This window comes from Ctenopharyngodon idella, chromosome 5 (assembly GCF_019924925.1).
Source record: "Ctenopharyngodon idella isolate HZGC_01 chromosome 5, HZGC01, whole genome shotgun sequence".
NCBI classification, from domain to species: domain Eukaryota; kingdom Metazoa; phylum Chordata; class Actinopteri; order Cypriniformes; family Xenocyprididae; genus Ctenopharyngodon; species Ctenopharyngodon idella.
The window spans coordinates 4,139,898-4,161,197 of NC_067224.1; the positions used below are offsets into that span (position 1 = coordinate 4,139,898).

A 21,300-nucleotide genomic window follows, 5' to 3' on the forward strand; every position below is an offset into this window, starting at 1 on the left:
TTTATGTCTAATGTGATTTTCTAATCCCTATGATAATAGTACTATGTCTCCAGTTTACATTCGTGCCAGAGGTCTTGAACACTGCTCCAGGAACAGGGTGGAGAACCACTGCTTTAGAGGAGTAATGTGCTCATCGAAATCCTTGTCCTGAAGCTTTCATCCTCTTTAGTAATTTAAATTTTTTACAAATATTTTAAAATATTAAACCAGGGCCTCATTTATACAACATACATAGGATTGTATTTGATAATAAATTCCATACATTTTATTCTACATAAAAACTGAGGAACAAATCTGGATTTATAAATGCAGAACTTGATATAAAAATGTTCTTATGCATATCAAAGTCCCTTTAAGACAAGTCATTTCACTTGGCGGCCATCTTCGAAATGTCCAAGTGCAGCTCCTATTTTTTGAATTGGGAAACATCAAATTCTCAAACTGTTCACTAAGCTTACGATTAAATTATATTTTTAAAAAACACAAATGAAATCTGACAACAGTCTCATAAACCTTGTTTCTTATGTTTAAATAGGTTTAAAAAAAAAAAAAAAAAAAAAGCTTGATTTTCATGCTAGACCAGTCAGTGCGCAGCAACCGCAGCTGCAGTGACGGGGTGACTTTACTAATCAACGATTGGCTCTTTCAATTAGAAGGCGCGGTTCATTCGCCATTTTGGGTGTTGCACTTCTCCCATTTATAAATAATAGGAGTGCACCGTCTTCCTACATATAAAGTCTTTGTGCATATGCTAACTGAAGAGCATATGAAAAAAAGTTTGGCAAAAGTTTGTCCAAGAGCCAGTGTTGCCAATTTAGGGATTTTGTCACTAGATTTAGTGACTTCACTGCCCCTTTTGAGACTTTTTTCAAAAGTTTAGGGACAAATCTAGCAACTTCTTGGACAAACCTTATCTAGATTCTTATTTTGCCCACTGATCTCTATTCATATTTATATAGATCAATGAATTTGCCATTATTTAGCTACCAGTTTTAGCTACTTTCAGTTGAAAGCAGTTGGCAACACTGCCAAGAGCATGCTGTATTTCTTGCCTATTGATGACTTCTGAACCATAAAGAGATATTAGTTGGCAGTAGATGCAGTTGATTGCGCTTTAATTTAAGATGAACTGGGATTTATAAAAAGGGATGCATTTAGGAAACTTTTTTGTGCATACACACGTTTTATAAATTATTCATAGCAACATTTTTGGAAATTGTTCTATGGATCATTCAAAAAGGCATGCCATCTGAGGATTCATTCATTTTTAAAAGAAATAAACCTTGTTTATAGAAGAGATTACAAGCAAAAAGTGAAAGTAACAGAGCCTGTAATACCACTATGTTGATTATAGGCTCTACACATTCCTCTTTTGCATGCAAGCTCTTCTCAGAATGAGGTTTCTGAGGATGACCCCTCAGATATTTGCCTTTTTGAGTGATTCTTATAGCTACAAGCTGTCAGAACTAGCACACCTCCCTCTGAACAACACACAGCTGGAAAAACGTATCACTGTTTACTGACCTGATGTATCCACATTGTTTTATGGACATTTCCCATAAATCAGACTCAACAGCTCAAGCTAAATCATTATTACAATCTTGCCATTGTGAATCGGGGGAAGGCAAGGAGAAATTTTTGAACACTGACTTCAATTCATATTATATTTATATTCTTGCCGTGGATTGTTTTTTCTTCTCCCACAGGTTAAAGGTTTGACATATTGCATTAATTATATTTGATTGAAATGCTTGTATTTAAATATTATATATTCTACCAATGATAAAACTGCTAGAAGTTGTTTTGTGAAGGAGGGCCACTGGTAGGGAGCCTTTGAGCTGTGTTAATGATCACTACGATATAGTGGTTTTCATTTTGCCTAAAAGTGACTGTAAAATATGTATTTTACGTATAGGAATTACATATTTTGAGTTTTGATATTTGAGATATGGTCTTTAGGCTATTTTTGATTGGCCATTGGGCTAGTTTTGTTACGCAGACCAGCAACCCTAGGGGAAATGAAGTGATGGTAAAATAAGCAGATAACTTTCTCAGTGCTTGATACTCTAATTTCAACTGGACAGCGCAAATGCATTTTACTAAAGCACAAGCAATGTAATATTACTACTTAAAGGTGTAAATTTTAGCAGCATCTAGCGATGAGGTTGCGAATTGCAATATAGAGAAGCTACGGTGGTCAGCACAGGACAAAGATGCCGTCGTCTGAGACAGCAGAGAGTAGCCAGTCAAGAAAACACGCTCTGTAGAGCAGTTTGTCCGTTTAGGGCTACTGTAGAATCATGTGTGCGCAACATGGCGACTTAACATGTAAGTGGACCTGCGGTGTATGTAGATAGAAATGGCTCATTCTTAGGTAATAAAAACATAATGGTTCATTATGTAAGGTCTTTATACACCACTGAAAACATAGTTATGTATATTATATTGCATTTATGTCAATAGATCCTCCTAAAACTTACACATTGCACCTTTAACAACATCATCCTGTGAATTGAAAAACCTTGAGACCATCCATTATCTACCTACTTGTTATTAAAGTCGGCACGAAACAGAAGTTGCGAGTCTTTTCTTCCCTATTTTGATCCGAGTGAAACGGCTTTTCAAACAAGAAAAATGATTTTGACTTGATTTTGTCCATGGGAATTGATTGGATGTTTGGATTTTGGGGATTGCTATTAGTGGATCTTGTGTGAGTGACAGGTTTCCCCGCCCTCGCGCCAGTAAACACGTCATCAGTAAAGAGATGCTGCTGCAAGAGGGAGGGGAAGTTTTTTTAATTAAAGATTTCGAGGGCACATTAATATTTTTTTTTTTTTCAAACGGATGCACGGATAAATCATTTATAATAAATACTGCAGTATTCCATAAAAAATAACAACTGTTCATTTTGATTTTGTGGTGATTTTAACTTGTGAAGACAAACACAGCACACAACATAAGATATAACGGTAACAGAAAAATAATATAAAATGAATAGTAATGAATATAGAGAAAGTGACTGATTTTTTCCCCATTTAACTTAAGATCTTCAGATGGAATCTCATAAATGCTGATGTTCCGATGAAAAGTCAATATTAATTAAATTATATTTAGCGACATCGAGGAAAATGAAAGATGGGGAAGCAGCATCCTATCGTACAGGTGCTGGTCATATAATTAGAATATCATCAAAAAGTTCGATTTATTTCACTAATTCTATTCAAAAAGTGAAACTTGTATATTATATTCATTCATTACACACAGACTGATATATTTCAAATGTTTATTTCTTTTAATTTTGATGATTATAACTGACAACTAAGGAAAATCCCAAATTCAGTATCTCAGAAAATTAGAATATTGTGAAAAGGTTCAATATTGAAGACACCTGGTGCCACACTCTAATCAGCTAATTAACTCAAAACACCTGCAAAGGCCTTTAAATGGTCTCTCAGTCTAGTTCTGTAGGCTACACAATCATGGGGAAGACTACTGACTTGACAGTTGTCCAAAAGACGACCATTGACACCTTGCACAAGGAGGGCAAGACACAAAAGGTCATTGCAAAAGAGGCTGGCTGTTCACAGAGCTCTGTGTCCAAGCACATTAATAGAGAGGCGAAGGGAAGGAAAAGATGTGGTAGAAAAAAGTGTACAAGCAATAGGGATAACCGCACCCTGGAGAGGATTGTGAAACAAAATCCATTCAAAAATGTGGGGGAGATTCACAGAGTGGACTGCAGCTGGAGTCAGTGCTTCAAGAACCACTACACACAGACGTATGCAAGACATGGGTTTCAGCTGTCGCATTCCTTGTGTCAAGCCACTCTTGAACAACAGACAGCGTCAGAAGCGTCTCGCCTGGGCTAAAGACAAAAAGGACTGGACTGCTGCTGAGTGGTCCAAAGTTATGTTCTCTGATGAAAGTAAATTTTGCATTTCCTTTGGAAATCAGGGTCCCAGAGTCTGGAGGAGAGAGAAGAGGCAAAAAAATCCACATTGCTTGAGGTCCAGTGTAAAGTTTCCACAGTCAGTGATGGTTTGGGGTACCATGTCATCTGCTGATGTTGGTCCACTGTGTTTTCTGAGGTCCAAGGTCGAACGCAGCCGTATACCAGGAAGTTTTAGAGCACTTCATGCTTCCTGCTGCTGACCAACTTTATGGAGATGCAGATTTCATTTTCCAACAGGACTTGGCACCTGCACACAGTGCCAAAGCTACCAGTACCTGGTTTAAGGACCATGGTATCCCTGTTCTTAATTGGCCAGCAAACTCGCCTGACCTTAACCCCATAGAAAATCTATGGGGTATTGTGAAGAGGAAGATGCGATATGCCAGACCCAACAATGCAGAAGAGCTGAAGGCCACTATCAGAGCAACCTGGGCTCTTATGACACCTGAGCAGTGCCACAGACTGATCGACTCCATGCCACGCCGCATTGCTGCAGTAATTCAGGCAAAAGGAGCCCCAACTAAGTATTGAGTGCTGTACATGCTCATACTTTTCATGTTCATACTTTTCAGTTGGCCAAGATTTCTAAAAATCCTTTCTTTGTATTGGTCTTAAGTAATATTCTAATTTTCTGAGATACTGAATTTGGGATTTTCCTTAGTTGTCAGTTATAATCATCAAAATTAAAAGAAATAAACATTTGAAATATATCAGTCTGTGTGTAATGAATGAATATAATATACAAGTTTCACTTTTTGAATGGAATTAGTGAAATAAATCAACTTTTTGATGATATTCTAATTATATGACCAGCACCTGTTTGCTATGTATTCCTCTTCATCTATAGCCGCTGGCCTGCAGAATGCCCCTAAAGTCTTTGGTTGTAGTTTCGGCATCTGCCAGCAGGTGTTGCGATGTTAACCAGCCTCTGTGTCAGTGTGACTCCAGCCAATGACGTCCCTTCAGCGTCTGTATTTGCGGAAATGCTGTTTCAGTACAGTATGGTCTTGAGCTGAGGGTGCTGCTGCTATCATTACCGTAAGTCTTTTTAACCTTTATTTAGTTTCTAATTTATTCCTTTCCTATGTGTTTGTGCTCTCGTCTAAAAATATGTATTAATACGTGCGTACCTAGACAGCAAACTAGCATGTGAACGGTTGGTTTATCGCTATTTTGTTTTGTCGAATGTGCGACCATCCTAAACCACGCTGTCAAACAGTCTCATAACAAGCTGTAACATTACTAACTAAAATGAAAATACGGTCGTCTTCGTTTTGTGAACGTGTTTCATAAGCGAATCTGTATCAAGGAAATTGAAAACAAGTACTACATACACCTTTTCGTACATTTCTGTTCATACAGATGTTTCAGGACACAAAATAAATTATTCTTAAAGCAATTATTTTGAAGCACTTGACTTGCTAACGTCAGCTGTCACTTGAAATGCTAGTTTTAAGGAATGATGAACCGATGTCAAATGATTTAAGTGTTTAAGGGTTATCACAATAATACAATATTGCTTATCTTTTACTACAGTTAGACCCCCACCCAGCTATGAAATACAATGATAATTCTTTCGACTAAGTAAACTGTAAAACAAAAAGCAATGTATTTAGAATGTAGGGCATATAACAGCACATTCGTCAAATCACTAGCTTAAAACAATAAACTTTATAAATTGTTTGACGTGGCAAGGACAAAAGAAGGTCCTGTTACAAAGGAAACATGATGAAACGCACACGGCAGACCTAAACCATTTAAGAATGTCAACATGAAACTTGAGAAGTAAGGGTAGAGGAGGGTGGAGGTGACAGAAGCTATGTGAGAAGGAAAAGGAACAGTATTGTTCAGGGTGGATCAACCTGTGGAATGTGACTAACAGGTAACACATGGCAGTGAGGAAAATGATAATGGTTCAGTGATGAATAAAATGTTTCTTTGTATAATTATAACATATGACTTGAATTTTTGTCAGAAAGCATCCCAGGTGTGGCTCATGAAGGTGGTTGAGTGAATGCCAAAAGACCAAGTAAGTATGCAAAAATCTAAAGATAGAAGGATAAAGTTTGATTTATTTTACATTTTGTTTACTCTATTTTTTTTTTTTTTTTAATAGTGCTATGACTAGTCTATGTGCTAAGATTACTTTTTGTTCATTCTCAACGTTTTGAACAACTATTTAGTGTTATTGCAGTTCACTTCAATAGTACTGCCGTGTGACAAATGCATGTTTAAAAGTATCAGTAATTCATGTATTCTTTCACTTAACATATGGTTAAAAAAACATTCAGTCTCGCTGCAAATCGTATCAACCTTTCTAATGCTTTTTTTTTTCTTGTCACAACAGTTACTTCAACTGAAGTATTTTTCCTCTTCAGATGAAAAAATGAACAAAAAAAACAGATGAAAGAGACTTTTGGAGGAACTCTTGTCAACTTTAAGAGTTTAACTTCAAGCAGATGCTCAGATGTCTCTTGGTTGCTTTTCTCTGGATTTCACCTCGATCTAAACTTCAGTCATGGGAATCTTTCCCTTCATGTCTAAGTTAATGAGGAAGGGGAAGTATCTGTTTCTTCTGTTGTTGTGCCTTTGCGTTGTAGCATGGATAGCAACATTCTCAAGTGATGACGGTGTTAAAACTGCCCAGGAGGACTTAAATCCTCCTGACGACGTTAAGGGTGGCGGCGGGTTTCGTCAGCTGGAGCTGGAATCAGAGATGATGCAGAGCATGGAGGAGCATGTGGAGGACCGTGCGGAGGAGCAGGCTCCCAAACAGAGCTGCCCAGAGCATTCACCCCTGCTCCGTGAGTGTGCTCTGATTTTGTCTTTAATAATTTTCTTGTGGGTTAACCTTTACTGAGGGTGTGTTCACACTTAACAGGTTTGGTTAGATTAAAACGAAATCTGGTGCGATTGCTCTGTTAGTGTGGTTCATTTGAATAAGTGTAAACGCTTCCATCCGAACCTTGGTGCAGACCCAACAAACAGACCGAGACCCCGAGTCCGCTTCCAAAACGAACTCTGGTGCCTTTCGAATTAAGGGTGCTTTCAGACCTGCCTCATTTAGTTTGGTTGAATCGCATTCGAGTTCGTTGTCCCCCTTGTTGTGGTTAGTTTGGGCAGGTGTGAATGCAGCAATCGCACTCGGGTGCAGACCAAACAAGTGTACTCTCGGTACGCTTTCAAATGAACTCTGGAGCGGTTCGCTTGAGGGTTCTCTTGGTTATTTTGGTCCGGACCAATAAAAGAAAATAATACATTTAGTCCTGGTTCGCTTAGCATTCACACTGTCATTTTTAAGACCATGGAACTTACTGAACATCCAAAACAATGCTGTGTTCTGCACTCGTTGAATGTGAGTAGATGGTATTTTGACCAGTTGAGAACTCCTGAATACTTTACAAAATGTGTAAAGGAGTCAAAACAGTGGCAGGAATTCCTCTGTTGCACACAAACGAAGATCTGCTGTGAGGAGACGTGGTTCTGAAGCCTGTACTGAACTGTAATTAGCAACATAGCTCCTATGATGAGAAAAAACAGGTATGCTTCAGCATTCTCTCATTTTAAGAGTCACATCTGGTGACATCATGTCCTGTTTTTGGTTCGTTTAGATGCCTTTGGTCCGTGTTGCATTAAATGGATAATCTTCCTCAAATCTCATTTGTGTTTGTGCCGTATAGCAGTCGGAGACATCTTCATTTTTGAAAACATAAAAAAAAAAAAAAAACGGCTCTGAGTTGTCTTCTATAATGCCTGATGAGTTTGTAGAACACCTGACAAGAGATCAGAGACCATTCCTTCATACAGAATCTCTCCAGATCCTTCAGATTCCCAGCTCCATGTTGGTGCTTCTCTTCAGTTCACTCCACTCATTTTCTTTAGGGTTCAGGTCAGGGGACTGGGACGGCCATGGCAGAAGCTTCATTTTGTGCTCAGTGACACATTTTTATGTTGATTTTGATGTTTGTTTTGGATCATTGTCCTGATGGAAGATCCAACCACAGCCTATTATAGGATTTCTAGCAGAAGCGGTCAGGTTTTAATTTTTTTTTTTTTCATCTGTTGGTATTTGAATCCATGATACCGTGTATCTGGACAAGATGTCCAGGATCTCCAGCAGAAAAATAGGCCCACAACATTAAAGATCCAGCAGTATATTTAACCGTGGGCATGGGGCACTTTTTATCCCTCTTAAACCCATCTGGTGGGTTTGCTGCCAAAAAGCTTTTTTTTTTTTTTTTTTTTTTTTTTTTTTTTAGTTTGATCTGACCACAGAAGCTGGTCCCGTTTGAAGTTCCAGTCGTGTCTGACAACTGAATATGCTGGAGTTTGTTTTTGGATGAGCAAGGAAGATTTTCTAGAAACCCTCCCAAACAAATTGTGGTGATGTAGGGACTATTTCATACCTTTTTTTTTTTTTTTTTTTTTTTTAGACTTTCTGCCCCAAGACTCAACTAATTTCTGCAATTCTCCAGTTGTGATCCTTGGAGAGTCTTTGGCCACTCAAACTTTCCTCCTCACCGCGCATTAGGATGATTTAGACACATGTCCTCTTCCAGGCAGATTTGTAACATCTTTAGCTGGTTGGAACTTCTTAATTATTGTCCTGATGGTGGAAATGGGGATTTTCAATGCTTTAGCTATTTTCTTGCAGCCACTTTATATTGTGTGAAGCTCAACAATCTTTTGCCGCACATCAGAACTATATTCTTTGTTTTTTTTCTTTGTGATGAATGATTAAGGGAATTTGGCCCTAGTTTTTCCTCATATTTGTACTCCTGTGGAACAGGAAGTCATGGCTGGATAATTTCATGCTCCTAGTCACTCTGATGTGCTAAAAAACATAAATATGAATTGGAATATACTTCAGAGATATTTTACTCATAAGAATTTCTAGGGGTGCCAATAATTGTGGCCAACATGCATTGGAGAAAAACATTTATTTCATAATTATTTCATATTTCAGTTGTTTTAATTCAATGAAAGGTTTGAATTTTTTAATGAAAGATCAAAAGGATAAACAATGCAGATTTATTTTCACAGCTCATCATTTTGCAGCATATTTAGTTTAAAAATAACTGATAGTCATGACCTAAATATGATTTTTACTTACAATAATTACTATAATTTGGCATTAGTGAGTTATTTTTCACACCGTCAGTCACGCACAACAGTCAAACTCAAATTTGGTGAATTGTTAACTCGCTTTGACCGGAGTGAGTTGTTGACTCGAGAACAGCTGCAATCAGATCTGTCCAATTAATGAATGAATCATTCAGTGTGATTTTTGCAAACAGATTCAACCGGTTATTTGAAAAAAAAAAAAAAAAAAAACCTGATCTTTTACAAATTGGACATTGCTATTGTGTCTCGGATCGGGTGTCAAATTCTTCAGTTTGATATAATGATATGTTTTTATGACGTATGATCATATGCTTTAGACTGTTGTGAAGTAAAAGTAAAGTTTCCCAAAATAAACTCTTCTAAAGTACAGATACTTGAAAAATGTACTCAAGTACAGTAACGAAGTAGAAGTGCATTTGTTACTGTCCACCATTGAATCTCATTTCGTGTTTTATTGATAAAAGAAAAGATACAGATTTGGTATACGTGAGGGTGAATATTTTTTCTAATCATAACTATTACTTTGGAAACCTTAGGTCTTTGCAAAATAATACTGGGTAAAGATGTGAACCAAGAAACTGCAACTCTGAAAGAAATGTGTGAGAATCTCATAACCACCTCCATGTGAATGTCAATGTTTACACATTACTGTTTTTTTTCCTTCCACAGCTGCTTGCTAATTTGGGCTTGTTTCCAAAGATGGGGCCCTGTAATTAATGTGGGCCCCAGCTGGTGCTATATTTAAGGACTGCACCTGGGATGTGGGCCTTTCACTTACTTGTGGTCCTGTTTACATGCGTGTTTATTTTTTTTCTGCTTTTTCCGCTCCACAGGAGGTTCTTTAAAGCTGTCATTTGAGCCCTCGCTGACAATAGAGCAGGTAGAGAGTGAAAACGAGGGGGTCGTGGAGGGTCAATATAACCCCTCTGACTGTACGGCCAGACAGAGTGTGGCCATCCTTATCCCTCACAGAAACCGAGAGAAGCACCTGCTCTACCTCCTCTACCACCTTCACCCTTTCTTACAGAGGCAGCAGCTTCACTACGCCATCTATGTCATTCACCAGGTAGGCAAAACTCCCATTAGCTCTGGCAGAAGTTGAGAGTTTTGTAGTAATATCATATAATACTTCTGGCTATGATTTGCCAATAAAGCTTCGAGAATGACTTTCTTGATGTCATTTTTAGAGGGTTCAGTGTTTTTTATGAGCATGGGATCATTTATTGGTTCTATACCGTTAAGACTTAAACATAAACGCCCTCGTCAAATGTGAAATGCGTAAGAGCGTTTACTTATGGCTTTACTTTGGGGTCCATTATAGTTTGCACTGGCCCATCCTTAAATACGTCTGTTTGCAAAGTCTGCAGTACATTGTGACACGCATTCACCAAACAATCTAACTGTTAAGATCAAACTGAAATGACCAAAAATATTAAAACTCTCTTTCCTCAAAGTCCATTTGGAAGCATACTATTTTTGTTCTTAAGTTATATACAAAAACTGGAATGATAGTATGTTGACTTCTGTTGTTTAACAGCAGTATTTGTCTCATTATTACACTGGGACTGAGTAAACCAAGTTTCTAACTACTAAATTTCCATTTGTGACATGTAAATGTGGTCAGTTATGTGATAGTGTGTTTAGTCTGATTCAAAACGGTCTGTTTTTGCAGCTTAATGTCAACATATTGTCTTTTGGACTGAAGAGGAAGTTTTTAGTTCTGAAATGTTTTCATATTAAACTCAGCTTTCCACATCATGATACAGTCTTTAACAACAGCAGAGAAAAGTACCACCAGCTGATGCTAGTAATATAAATATGTTACATTGTACAATTTTCATTTTGAGGAAATTTAAGGTTAGGTAAAGTGAAAATGATAGACGCTGAAGCTCAAGGTCTTTTGAAAGGTATACCTGCTGAATTCCTGTTTTCTTCTCATGTCATGAAAGAATCTTACAGTGTTCCCATTCTAGATTTGCCAGTAACTCTTGTCAGTAATTATGTTAAGCTTACAATGACAATTGTTTTCTTGCTTAAAATAACAACTCTTTAAAGGCCCATTCACACCAAGAATAACTATAAAGATAACTATATCGATAACTATATTAGCGTCACTCTAAGCACGCGCTGCAGTTTTGTCGTCTGTCGCTTTAAATGCTTGAGTTCTTTAAAGCAGGATGGATTCTGATTAACTTTCATTATTTTTTATCATTCATCAGCTGGAAAAAAAACGTTGTGAAAGTGATTCCAACTATATTGTTTCTCTGTGCCATTATCGTTATAGTTGTGGTTTGGACTCTAGAATGATTTTTAGAGCTATAGTTATCGTCCATGGTGTGAACGGGCCTTTAGTCTTCGTGTCACTGACAGTATACACCTAAAGAAGCCATTTATTCAAATAATTTCTTGGATTCACATTTATGGTTTTATAAGCTTATTTCACAGGGGTAGAAATATAATGTTGAAACATTTTATCTTTTTCGGTCCTTTACTTTTAGTCCGCTTTCCAATTCTCACTGGTGTTTTTTGAAACTATATTACAGTAATATACAGGTGCATCTCAACAAATTAGAATGTCATGGAAAAGTTCATTTATTTCAGTAATTCAACTCAAATTGTGGAACTCGTGTATTAAATAAATTCAATGCACACAGACTTTGTCTTTGGTTCTTTTAATTGTGATGATTTTGGCTCACATTTAACAAAAACCCACCAATTCACTATCTCAGTAAATTACAATACTTCATAAGACCAATTTAAAAAAAAAACATTTTTAGTGAATTGTTGGCCTTCTGGAAAGTATGTTCATTTACTGTATATGGACTCAATACTTGGTAGGGGCTCCTTTTGCATGAATTACTGCATCAATGCGGCGTGGCATGGAGTCGATCAGTCTGTGGCACTGCTCAGGTGTAATAGAAGCCCAGGTTTCTTTGACAGTGGCCTTCAGCTCATCTGCATTGTTGGGTCTGGTGTTTCTCATCTGCCTCTTGACAATACCCCATAGATTTTCTATGGGGTTCAGGTCAGGCGAGTTTGCTGGCCAATCAAGCACAGTAACAACATGGTCATTGAACCAGCTTTTGGTACCTTTGGCAGTGTGGGCAGGTGCCAAATCCTGCTGGAAAATGAAATCAGCATCTCCATAAAGCTTGTCAGCAGAAGGAAGCATGAAGTGCTCTAAAATTTCCTGGTAGATGGCTGCGTTTACTGTGGACTTCAGAAAACACAGTGGACCAACACCAGCAGATGACATGGCAGCCCAAGCCATCACTGACTGTGGAAACTTCACACTGGACTTCAAGCAACATGGTTTCTGTGCCTCTCCACTCTTCCTCCAGAATCTGGGACCTTGATTTCCAAATGAAATGCAAAATTTACTTTCATCTGAAAAGAGGACTTTGGACCACTGAGCAACAGTCCAGTTCTTCTTCTCCTTAGCCCAGGTAAGACGCTTCTGACGTTGTCTTTGGTTCAGAAGTGGCTTGGTACGTGGAATGTGACAGTTGTAGCCCATTTCCTGAAGACGTCTGTGTGTGGTGGCTCTTGATGCACTGACTCCAGCTTCAGTCCACTCCTTTTGAAGCTCTCCTAAGTTCTTAAATCGGCTTCGCCTGACAATCTTCTCAAGCCTGCGGTCATTCCTTTCACTTGTACACCTTTTCCTACCACGCTTTTTCCTTCCAGTCAACTTTCCATGAATATGCTTTGGCACAGCACTCTGTGAACAGCCAGCTCTTTCAGCAATGACCCTCTGTGGCTTACCCTCATTGTAGAGGGTCTTGATGATCGTCTTCTGGACAACTGTCAAGTCAGCAGACTTCCCCATGACTGCTGTTGGGATTACTGACCTAAACCCAGTATTTATACCCTGAGAATGGTCATTTAATATAACTTGAAATTAAATATTCTAATAATTTGAGATACTGATTTTTTTTTGATGAGCAGCAAGCTGTAATCATCAAAATGAAAACAAAAAAGTCTGGAAATATTTTACTTTGTCTAATAAATCTAGAATACATTTAAGTTTTACTTTTTGAATTAAATTACAGAAGAAAAAAAAACTTTTTCATGATATTCTAATTTATTGAGATGTACCTGTAATAATATTATAATGATGAACACTAATGTTTTCCGTCATAAATTCTTCACTTTCAAGTAACCATTGATCAAACCCATAGTGTATGTGATATGCTGGAGTATATACTGATATACTAAAGTATTGGTGGGGGAGGGGGTAACTAAAAGTAGTAACACTACTAGTTTAACTCCATTTTTCAGTAGTGAGATCAGTAGTTCAGCTGTTCAAAACAAGATTACTTTCCAGTGTGACAAAACACTACATCACCTTTTTATAATACTGAACACAGGAGGTAATAATCAAACACTCACCTAAATGATCCATTCTCTCATTTGATGCACTGGAGACAAACCCATTTTTCATAAATTTCTGCATATGTGATAATAGTTTTTAAGCATATGTTCTTCCTACTGTTATTTTCATAGAAATAGAGTAAGCTGTTCATTTCTTCTGACATTGCACATTCCTAACATTGTATGATGTAAAGTCAAAAAAATGTTGGTAATTCTGCAAATGTTAAAAGTGCTTTGTGTTTAAATGCATACTATAGTGTGAACAAACCAAGACTGAGAGTGACAGGCCAGTGAGAGTTTGCAGACATAAAAATGACCATATAATATTTTTACATTTGCCTAAAGTTTCAAAATGGAGATGCATGTTTGGAATTTAAAGTGCACAATAATTGCAATTAGATTAAATCGTCCTGACAGGAAAATACTGTATGAGTATTGGAAAAGACCTGGTGATCTAAGGAAGTCACAACAAAAGATTTGCAAACGTCTTAAAACTGTGTGTATAATATATGTCTCTTTGTCTTGTAGGCTGGAGATGCTACATTTAACAGGGCAAAGTTATTAAATGTTGGCTACCTTGAGGCTCTGAAAGACCAGAGCTGGGACTGTTTCATCTTCCATGATGTTGATCTGGTTCCTGAGAATGATCATAACTTATACATGTGTGGGGAACAGCCTAAACACTTAGTAGTGGGGAGGAATTCCACTGGGTACAAGTGAGTATTGGTGTCTTCATTTAACAAACAAATTACAGAGCATTCTGGGATTTGAACCAACAACATTTGGTTTAGAAATACCACACTGTAATGAGTTAGCAGAAGGGTTGGGTATCTTTTGAATTTTAGCTATTCCGATTCTGATTCTTATCAATTCCTAATTTTGATTCCAATTAGGTAAAAAAAAAAAAAAAACATATAACATATATCATTTACATTTATTTGTTTCAAAACATTTCATTGTAGCTGAATACCATGAACAAACATCAACAGGCTAAAGAAAAGGTAGGTTGTATTAAAGGGTTAGTTCACCCAAAAAGGAACTTCTGCCTATGGCAGACAACTAGCCTAACTAATGCAAATTTCAATCACTGTTAAAGAAAAGTAAACGCTCAGTAATTAAAAAAGAGCTAGTATTAAACAAATTAGCAATCGCACAAATAAATACAGCTGAACAAAGATATGATTGAAATAAACAATGTTTTAAGATTCAGGTACAGAAACTGTAATCAAATGTAAAATAATACTGCACTTTATAAATAAAATATACATTACAAATACAGTTACAAACGTTATTCAGTCAGTAACAGCGAGTGAATTTTCTCTTTGTTGTTTGATTAACGTTAATATAGAGACACCAGCAGACATTTTAGGCTGCTGTCACTTTAAGAGCTGCACTGATCCAATATACTGTTACGTGTTTACGTTGTCAACGGTTTACGTTCACTTAAGACATAACCGACTGTGTTTACAAGGATATTTTGCAGTTTTTTGTGTGTATGTGTCCGTTCAAGTGCAAAAATAAGTTTAGGGATGGGCGACGTCGGTCCTGGAGAGCTGCTGTGCTGCAGAGTTTAGCTCCAACCTTGTATACCCCTGAATTAGACCAATCTACACTTTTATGTAACCGACTTCAAAAAGTTATGAACATCCTTAAAGAAAAAATGATGACTAACTTGTAAGACTAGTCTCAGCAGTTTATGCAACCGGCCCCAGGTTATTTACTTCTCTAGCGAGATCTGCTAGGGTACTTGTGAACTTACAAGGGTAAATAAAGAACTAGTTGTTTCAATAAGTACTGTACAGTGTTTCCTTTATTCTTTACTTTAAAAACTATGTCTAAATAATGGGTAATATTTTATGTATTTGAGGTCTGAGATGTGGCAAACAGTATTGCCATCTAATCAGCCAATATTGTCTTAAATATCCTGCATAGCACTTCATGTATAACATGAGAATGTTGATTTTGGTAAAATGTTGCAACAATATGTTTTTTTTTTGTGTGTGAAAAATTACAGTTTTTGACATATAGTGTAATAAAAAATGAATGAAAAAATTCCTACAAATGAGCATGTAAAGCAAGTAACTTAAAAAATTCAGTGCGAGCATGCCCCCGCCCCGCGCAATGTTCTCACCTTTTTTCCCTCTTACCTGTTTGCATCCCTGTATGAGGATGAGTAATTAATGACAGAATTTTCATTTTTGGATGAAGCATCTTGGAGATGCTTAAAGGTGATTCTCCATTCTCCATTAGTATTCAGTTACATTGAATATAATGTACCCTAAGTAATTTCTTAATTGCATCAGTGAGTTATTTTGTAAAATGCTATAGTTCTTGTTTAATATTTAAAAGACATTCATCACTTTTTGCCACTGACTTCCCAGACTCAGATACAAAGGTTACTTTGGAGGGGTTTCAGCCATGACAACGGAGCAGTTCCACAAGGTGAATGGCTTCCCAAACTCCTACTGGGGCTGGGGTGGAGAGGACGATGACCTGAGAATAAGGTAAGACAAACTTAGGACGACACATTGAGTTTTGCACAAGTACTACATACTGATTAAAATCCACTGACTACTGTATGTGACTATTTTTTTCTTCCTCAAGTAGACAAAAAGACCAAAAAGCTCATCCTTAACAGGCTTTCTTAGTTGCAATGAAATGTTGCTTTTCAGTTCATATTGACAACATTTTTGAAAAGAATCTAAAATATAGGCACATGTAGCAGTTTTGAAGTGAGTTCTCTTACTCGTTTGGCTTGATGTATGCGTAACAAATATGGCTTGATCTATTTTTGTTTTTAATCATCAAAACCCACAAAAAAGGACATGAAAAATGCAAAGCTAATTTGTACTTCATGCTGTATGAAGAGGAAAGCGTGTTTGAGTGAAGGGAAATGTTCACTGCCGTGGTACATTGCTCTGAACATTGCTATATTCTTCCCATTGTTGATTTTAATAGAACCATGTTTTTCAGGGTGCAACTTCAGAAAATGACAATAATTCGGCCGTCTCCTGAAGTGGCGCGCTACACCATGGTCTTTCACAAAAGAGACAGCGGCAATCAAGTCAATAAAGACAGGTCAGTTTAAGTTTATAAGAAATAAATGTTGCAGTATTAGAGTGTTACTCTGGTCTTGCAAGAGACCACAACTAAAGTAAGGAGAGAGCATTCATTGTTAAATTACAAATGATTTAAGGAAATGAGATTGATCCAGTGTTTTACATGGTCATCATACTAAAACATTATGGTTTAGATAAAATATGTACTGTACAAATTATAATCTATTACAACAGTTCAAGTATATTTCCTGTCCAAGAAAAAATTCTCTGTGGCACCTGCTTGAGCACTGATGCCATAGTGTGGTGTTATACATGCCGAACAGGGTTAAAGTTAACTTTTTCATTCACCAGCAAATTTGGCTACTAAATTTAAGTTACTAGCCATTCAGAAGTTCTACAAGCCAAAACAAAACAAACCAGATTATCAAAGCCACAACTTTTATGTATTATGATTAATTATGTATTATGAAATCTGAATCATTAAATTGCTTTGTTTCACGTTTTACAACATTAAATGATGATTTGCAGATACCATAAAAATGTTGCAAAGTTCTCTGTGATTTCTGTTTGTAAAACAGCTTTTCGTTGCTCCAAATTTAACTCACCCAAAAATGAACGTTTAAAGGGTTAGTTCACCCAAAAATTAAAATTCCATCATTAATTACTCACCCTTATGTTGTTTCAAACCTGTAAGACTTTTGTTCATCTTCAGAACACAAATGAAGATCTTTTTAGTGAAATCAGAGCTTTCTGTCCCTCCATTGACAGCCTACTCAATTGAAAGTGATGCTTCAAAAGTTCATAAAGAGATCGTAAAACTAATCCATATGAATCGAGCAGTTCAGTCCAAATTTTCTGAAGAGACCCGGTTTATATGAAAAACAGATTTAATTTAGTCTTTTATTCATTTTATCTGATAAGAAAACATGCACATAAATTATGATGGAATCACATTTACAGAATAAATACCTCAGTCCACCACACGAGCGTTTACGTTATGAAAGCAATCCGGACCATTGCGTTTTTGACTACCTCTGGAAGTGATTGAAAGTGGACACGCTCAAAACATTTTAGACCCTATTTACACCTGTATTTAGTGGAAATGGTGCTTCATTCACAGATGTTTATGCAATATTTTAATTTTTTTGCTTATGTTTCCATCCAAAGTTGTGAATTTAACTTAACTAATAAGAGAAGCGTATTTAGCGTTGTCCGCTTGTGATCCAATTGAAAAAATGCATCTTAATACCAGGTGTAAACGGGCCTTTGACACATTGCTTTCACTTTGCCCAACACAGGATGCAAATGTTACGCCGTACTCCTCAGATGTGGAGGAAGGATGGTTTGAATTCCTGTTCCTACAGGGTTGTGTCTATGGACAGAGTGCCACTCTTCATCAACATCACCGTGGACATTGGCCAGCCGGAGCGTGATCATTGAGCGTGCCATGTGTTTGGATATTAAATTAAGACATTTTGCATTGAAACAGCATTCACCAGTGCCTGCCAGTGCTAATATAGGTGTTGTTGCTCCACACCAGGTTGCACTATGGATCTGTCATTTGGACCTGTAAGATAATATGGCCAGAATACTGATCAAACACTACTTTTTAAGTATTACAATAGTCAAGTAGAATTTAAATAGATTGATAAGGTATAGCTTTCAAGGTTGAAAAAAAAAAAAAAATAATATTCATTACTTCTAGTGAAGTTATAGTTCCATATAATGCATTCTATATGGTTTGTATTCATTTAGGTCATCACAGAATATAGCAAAACATCTGGAAGTAATGGAAAACAAAAGAGCTGTAACTGACTGGTCAGTAGAGATATGTTGTTATGCACATTAGACTTAAATATTGATATAGATATGAATAGATGTGGGCAGAGCAGGTGTATTTTACAACAAGTTTGCATGTTCTGTGATGTTGATTCCAGCTGAACATGCTTCTACCATCTGTCTGGTGGAAACTTAGAGATTTTTAGTAGGTGTTTGGGTCCAGGGATAATGTTTAATCGGGTCAGTTTCATTTCAGTGAAATGTAGCTGTAGATGGGTTAATTATTTTACATTTAGGCCATTGTTTAAGACAGAACGGCTGTTCACTCATAGAACTGGGTGGTGTTACTTTACTGACTTTATGATCAGAGAAAAAGAGACTTAGCATAATATCATATGGTGGGCTGTCCTGGCGGGGTTTATATATAAAAACCCTTAAAGGGGACATATCATGAAAATCTGAAATTTTCCGTGTTTAAGTGCTATAATCAGGTCCCCGGTGCATCTACCAACCCAGAAAACACGAAAAGGGACAACCCAGTAACTTTGTTTTGGTAAGCCTTTTCTGCAAGCATGTGAAAAAACGAGCCGGTCAAATTTCGCTCCCCTTGTTATGTAGTAAAGGGATCTTATTATAATATTACCACCCCTTAATCTGCATGTTTCCATCCACGGCGCCACCATTTTGTTTTCGCAAGCGACAACAGTGTACCAGTTCTAACACTGGTCCTGGAGTGCAGCTGTCCTGCACAGTTTAGCTACAACCCTGATCAAACATGCACCTGAATGAAATTATTGAAATTACTAAAGCTACGTGAAGGAAGGTAAGTTGGGTCGGAGCAAAACTCAGGACTGCAGGACAGCAGCACTCCAGAACGACCGTCCCTGAGCTCGTGATATGTCTCAGCTATGTGAACATTATATATGAGTCTCCATAAACTGCTGACATCGGAGTCACTAAGGATGCAGTGGTGTAATTTTATTTATGAAGGGAATGTGTCCAAATAAATTCATATACCAGTATGTGCAAGTCATTTTACACCAGACTGCTTTGCACACGAGGGTCAGTAAAACACAGGATTTGCACATAAGTTGATTCTCAAAGATGGATCGATGCCAACTGTTCATCATCCAATTTTATATATATTTTGTGATGTTTGTGCAAATTGTCTTTCTGAATGTGATTCGTTAGCACGTTGCTAATGTACCGTTAAAAGTTACCATTGTTTCTTACTGTATTCACGGAGACCAGAGCCATGTTATTTTTATTTTTAACCCGAAAACACTTGCAGTTTGTATAATTCATAAACGCATCTGCATTCTTATTGTCTCTCCAACAGTGTGCAGCTTTAGCCACGTTAGCTGTGCAACACACTATCAAACTCCTTCAGAATCAAATGTTAGCAAACATCCACAAAAGACATGCCATACCTACGTGATCTGATATGCTGCATCACGAACAGTTTGTAATGATCCATTTTGAGAGTTATATTTGCTGTGTGAGCTTCTCCTGAATTGTTTATGCCTCAGTGTATTGGAATCGCGAGCTTGGGGGCGGGGAGCACAAGCTCATTTGCATTTAAAGGTACACACACCAATCAGCGCATTTTTCTCCCACCCAAAAATAGGCAGTTTAAAACATGGTATAATAAATGATCTGTGGGGTATTTTGAGCTGAACCTTCACAGACACATTCTGGGGACACCAGAGACTTGTATTACATCTTGTAAAAGGGGCATAATAGGTCTCCTTTAAAATAACTCATACTTTCCTAAAGCGGAGTCTGACTAGAAACTGATCTTGACAAGCTGAATTTCAACACAATATGTCAGTGTATTTTATTTTACTGGTGAGTGTGGGGACGTGAATGTACGTTTGGATTTTATATGAACAATTATGAACTCCAAGAATATAGTTGGCCAGGTCATTATCTAGTGTTGTTGAAACTTGACAAACAGAAATCAAGCATTCTGTATTTTTTTCGACATTCTAGGTTAAAACAATTACACAACTATTAAAGTGCATGAAGATCAAATAAAGTAACAATATACTTATTTTTTATTTCCTGATATATTTGCTATCACATCTTTACTCAGTTTTTTACTCAAACTTTACATTCTGTGACACACATTTAAAATACTTGGGTGTACCTGTGAACATTATATGAATTTTATACTGTGAAAAAAAAAAAAAAAAAAAATTGGGCAAAGGTTTGTGAATATTATTTAGAACTTTCCACGAATAGGGTGAAAATTGGGATCCCATTACCATTTGTACAGTATAGCAGTAAGGGCACAAATCATGTTCTGTGAAATGGGAATTTATATTTTAGATAAACTGTTAACTGCCATAAAATTACCACACAAGTACCTTTAAGCCCACTGAATATCTCTACAGCCCCCTTGAAATGGTGATTTTAAAAAGAAATATAATATAGTATAAATAATATATTCGGTTTGACATCCTGAGGTTTTTCTGAAGGTTGAGCACTGATAAATCTTTGCTGAAAAGGAAAAGGAAACTTTTTGTAAGAGTTTAATGGCTGTTTTTGTACCCTTTTCATGGAAAGTGCTTGCCACTCATGCAGTGTTGAACCTGTGTGTAATATTGAAAAATTCAGTTTGATGATGTTAATACTCAATAAAGAATGACACAGACTTTATTTTTGTTTTTTTTAAATAGCAGATTTTTGGGTTTATCCCTGTAATACCTTATACAGGTGCTGGTCATATAATTAGAATATCATCAAAAAGTTGATTTATTTCACTAGTCCCATTCAAAAAGTGAAACTTGTATATTATATTCATTCATTACACACAGACTGATATATTTCAAATGTTTATTTCTTTTAATTTTGATGATTATAACTGACAACTAAGGAAAATCCCAAATTCAGTATCTCAGAAAATTAGAATATTGTGAAAAGGTTCAATATTGAAGACACCTGGTGCCACACTCTAATCAGCTAATTAACTCAAAACACCTGCAAAGGCCTTTAAATGGTCTCTCAGTC

General features: G+C 36.8%; 1 protein-coding gene across 3 annotated transcripts; it reads left to right on the forward strand.

Annotated features, from left to right (window-relative positions):
- The first annotated feature begins 4,893 nt into the window (after window positions 1-4,893).
- On the forward strand, window positions 4,894-20,944 carry b4galt4 (UDP-Gal:betaGlcNAc beta 1,4- galactosyltransferase, polypeptide 4). Of its 3 annotated transcripts, none has more exons than XM_051894363.1 (8): window positions 4,894-4,990; window positions 5,928-5,981; window positions 6,300-6,756; window positions 9,910-10,142; window positions 13,979-14,166; window positions 15,832-15,954; window positions 16,424-16,528; window positions 17,808-20,944. In XM_051894363.1, exons 3-8 carry the CDS (start codon window positions 6,471-6,473, stop codon window positions 17,947-17,949), a joined length of 1,077 nt encoding a protein of 358 aa, XP_051750323.1. In that variant the 5' UTR covers window positions 4,894-4,990; window positions 5,928-5,981; window positions 6,300-6,470; the 3' UTR covers window positions 17,950-20,944. The 3 variants fall into 3 exon arrangements, with proteins under 3 accessions (XP_051750323.1, XP_051750324.1, XP_051750325.1); XM_051894364.1 differs by having other exon boundaries at window positions 4,969-4,990; window positions 5,932-5,981; XM_051894365.1 differs by lacking the exon at window positions 4,894-4,990 and having other exon boundaries at window positions 6,331-6,756.
- Window positions 20,945-21,300: the final 356 nt, after the last annotated feature.

Coding starts and splice junctions, on each gene's coding strand:
- b4galt4 (XM_051894363.1), top strand. CDS start 6,471: ATGGGAATCTTTCCCTTCATGTCTAAGTTAATGAGGAAGGGGAAGTAT. Junction 6,757..9,909: donor AGAGCATTCACCCCTGCTCC/GTGAGTGTGCTC, acceptor TCCGCTCCACAG/GAGGTTCTTTAAAGCTGTCA. Junction 10,143..13,978: donor CCATCTATGTCATTCACCAG/GTAGGCAAAACT, acceptor TTTGTCTTGTAG/GCTGGAGATGCTACATTTAA.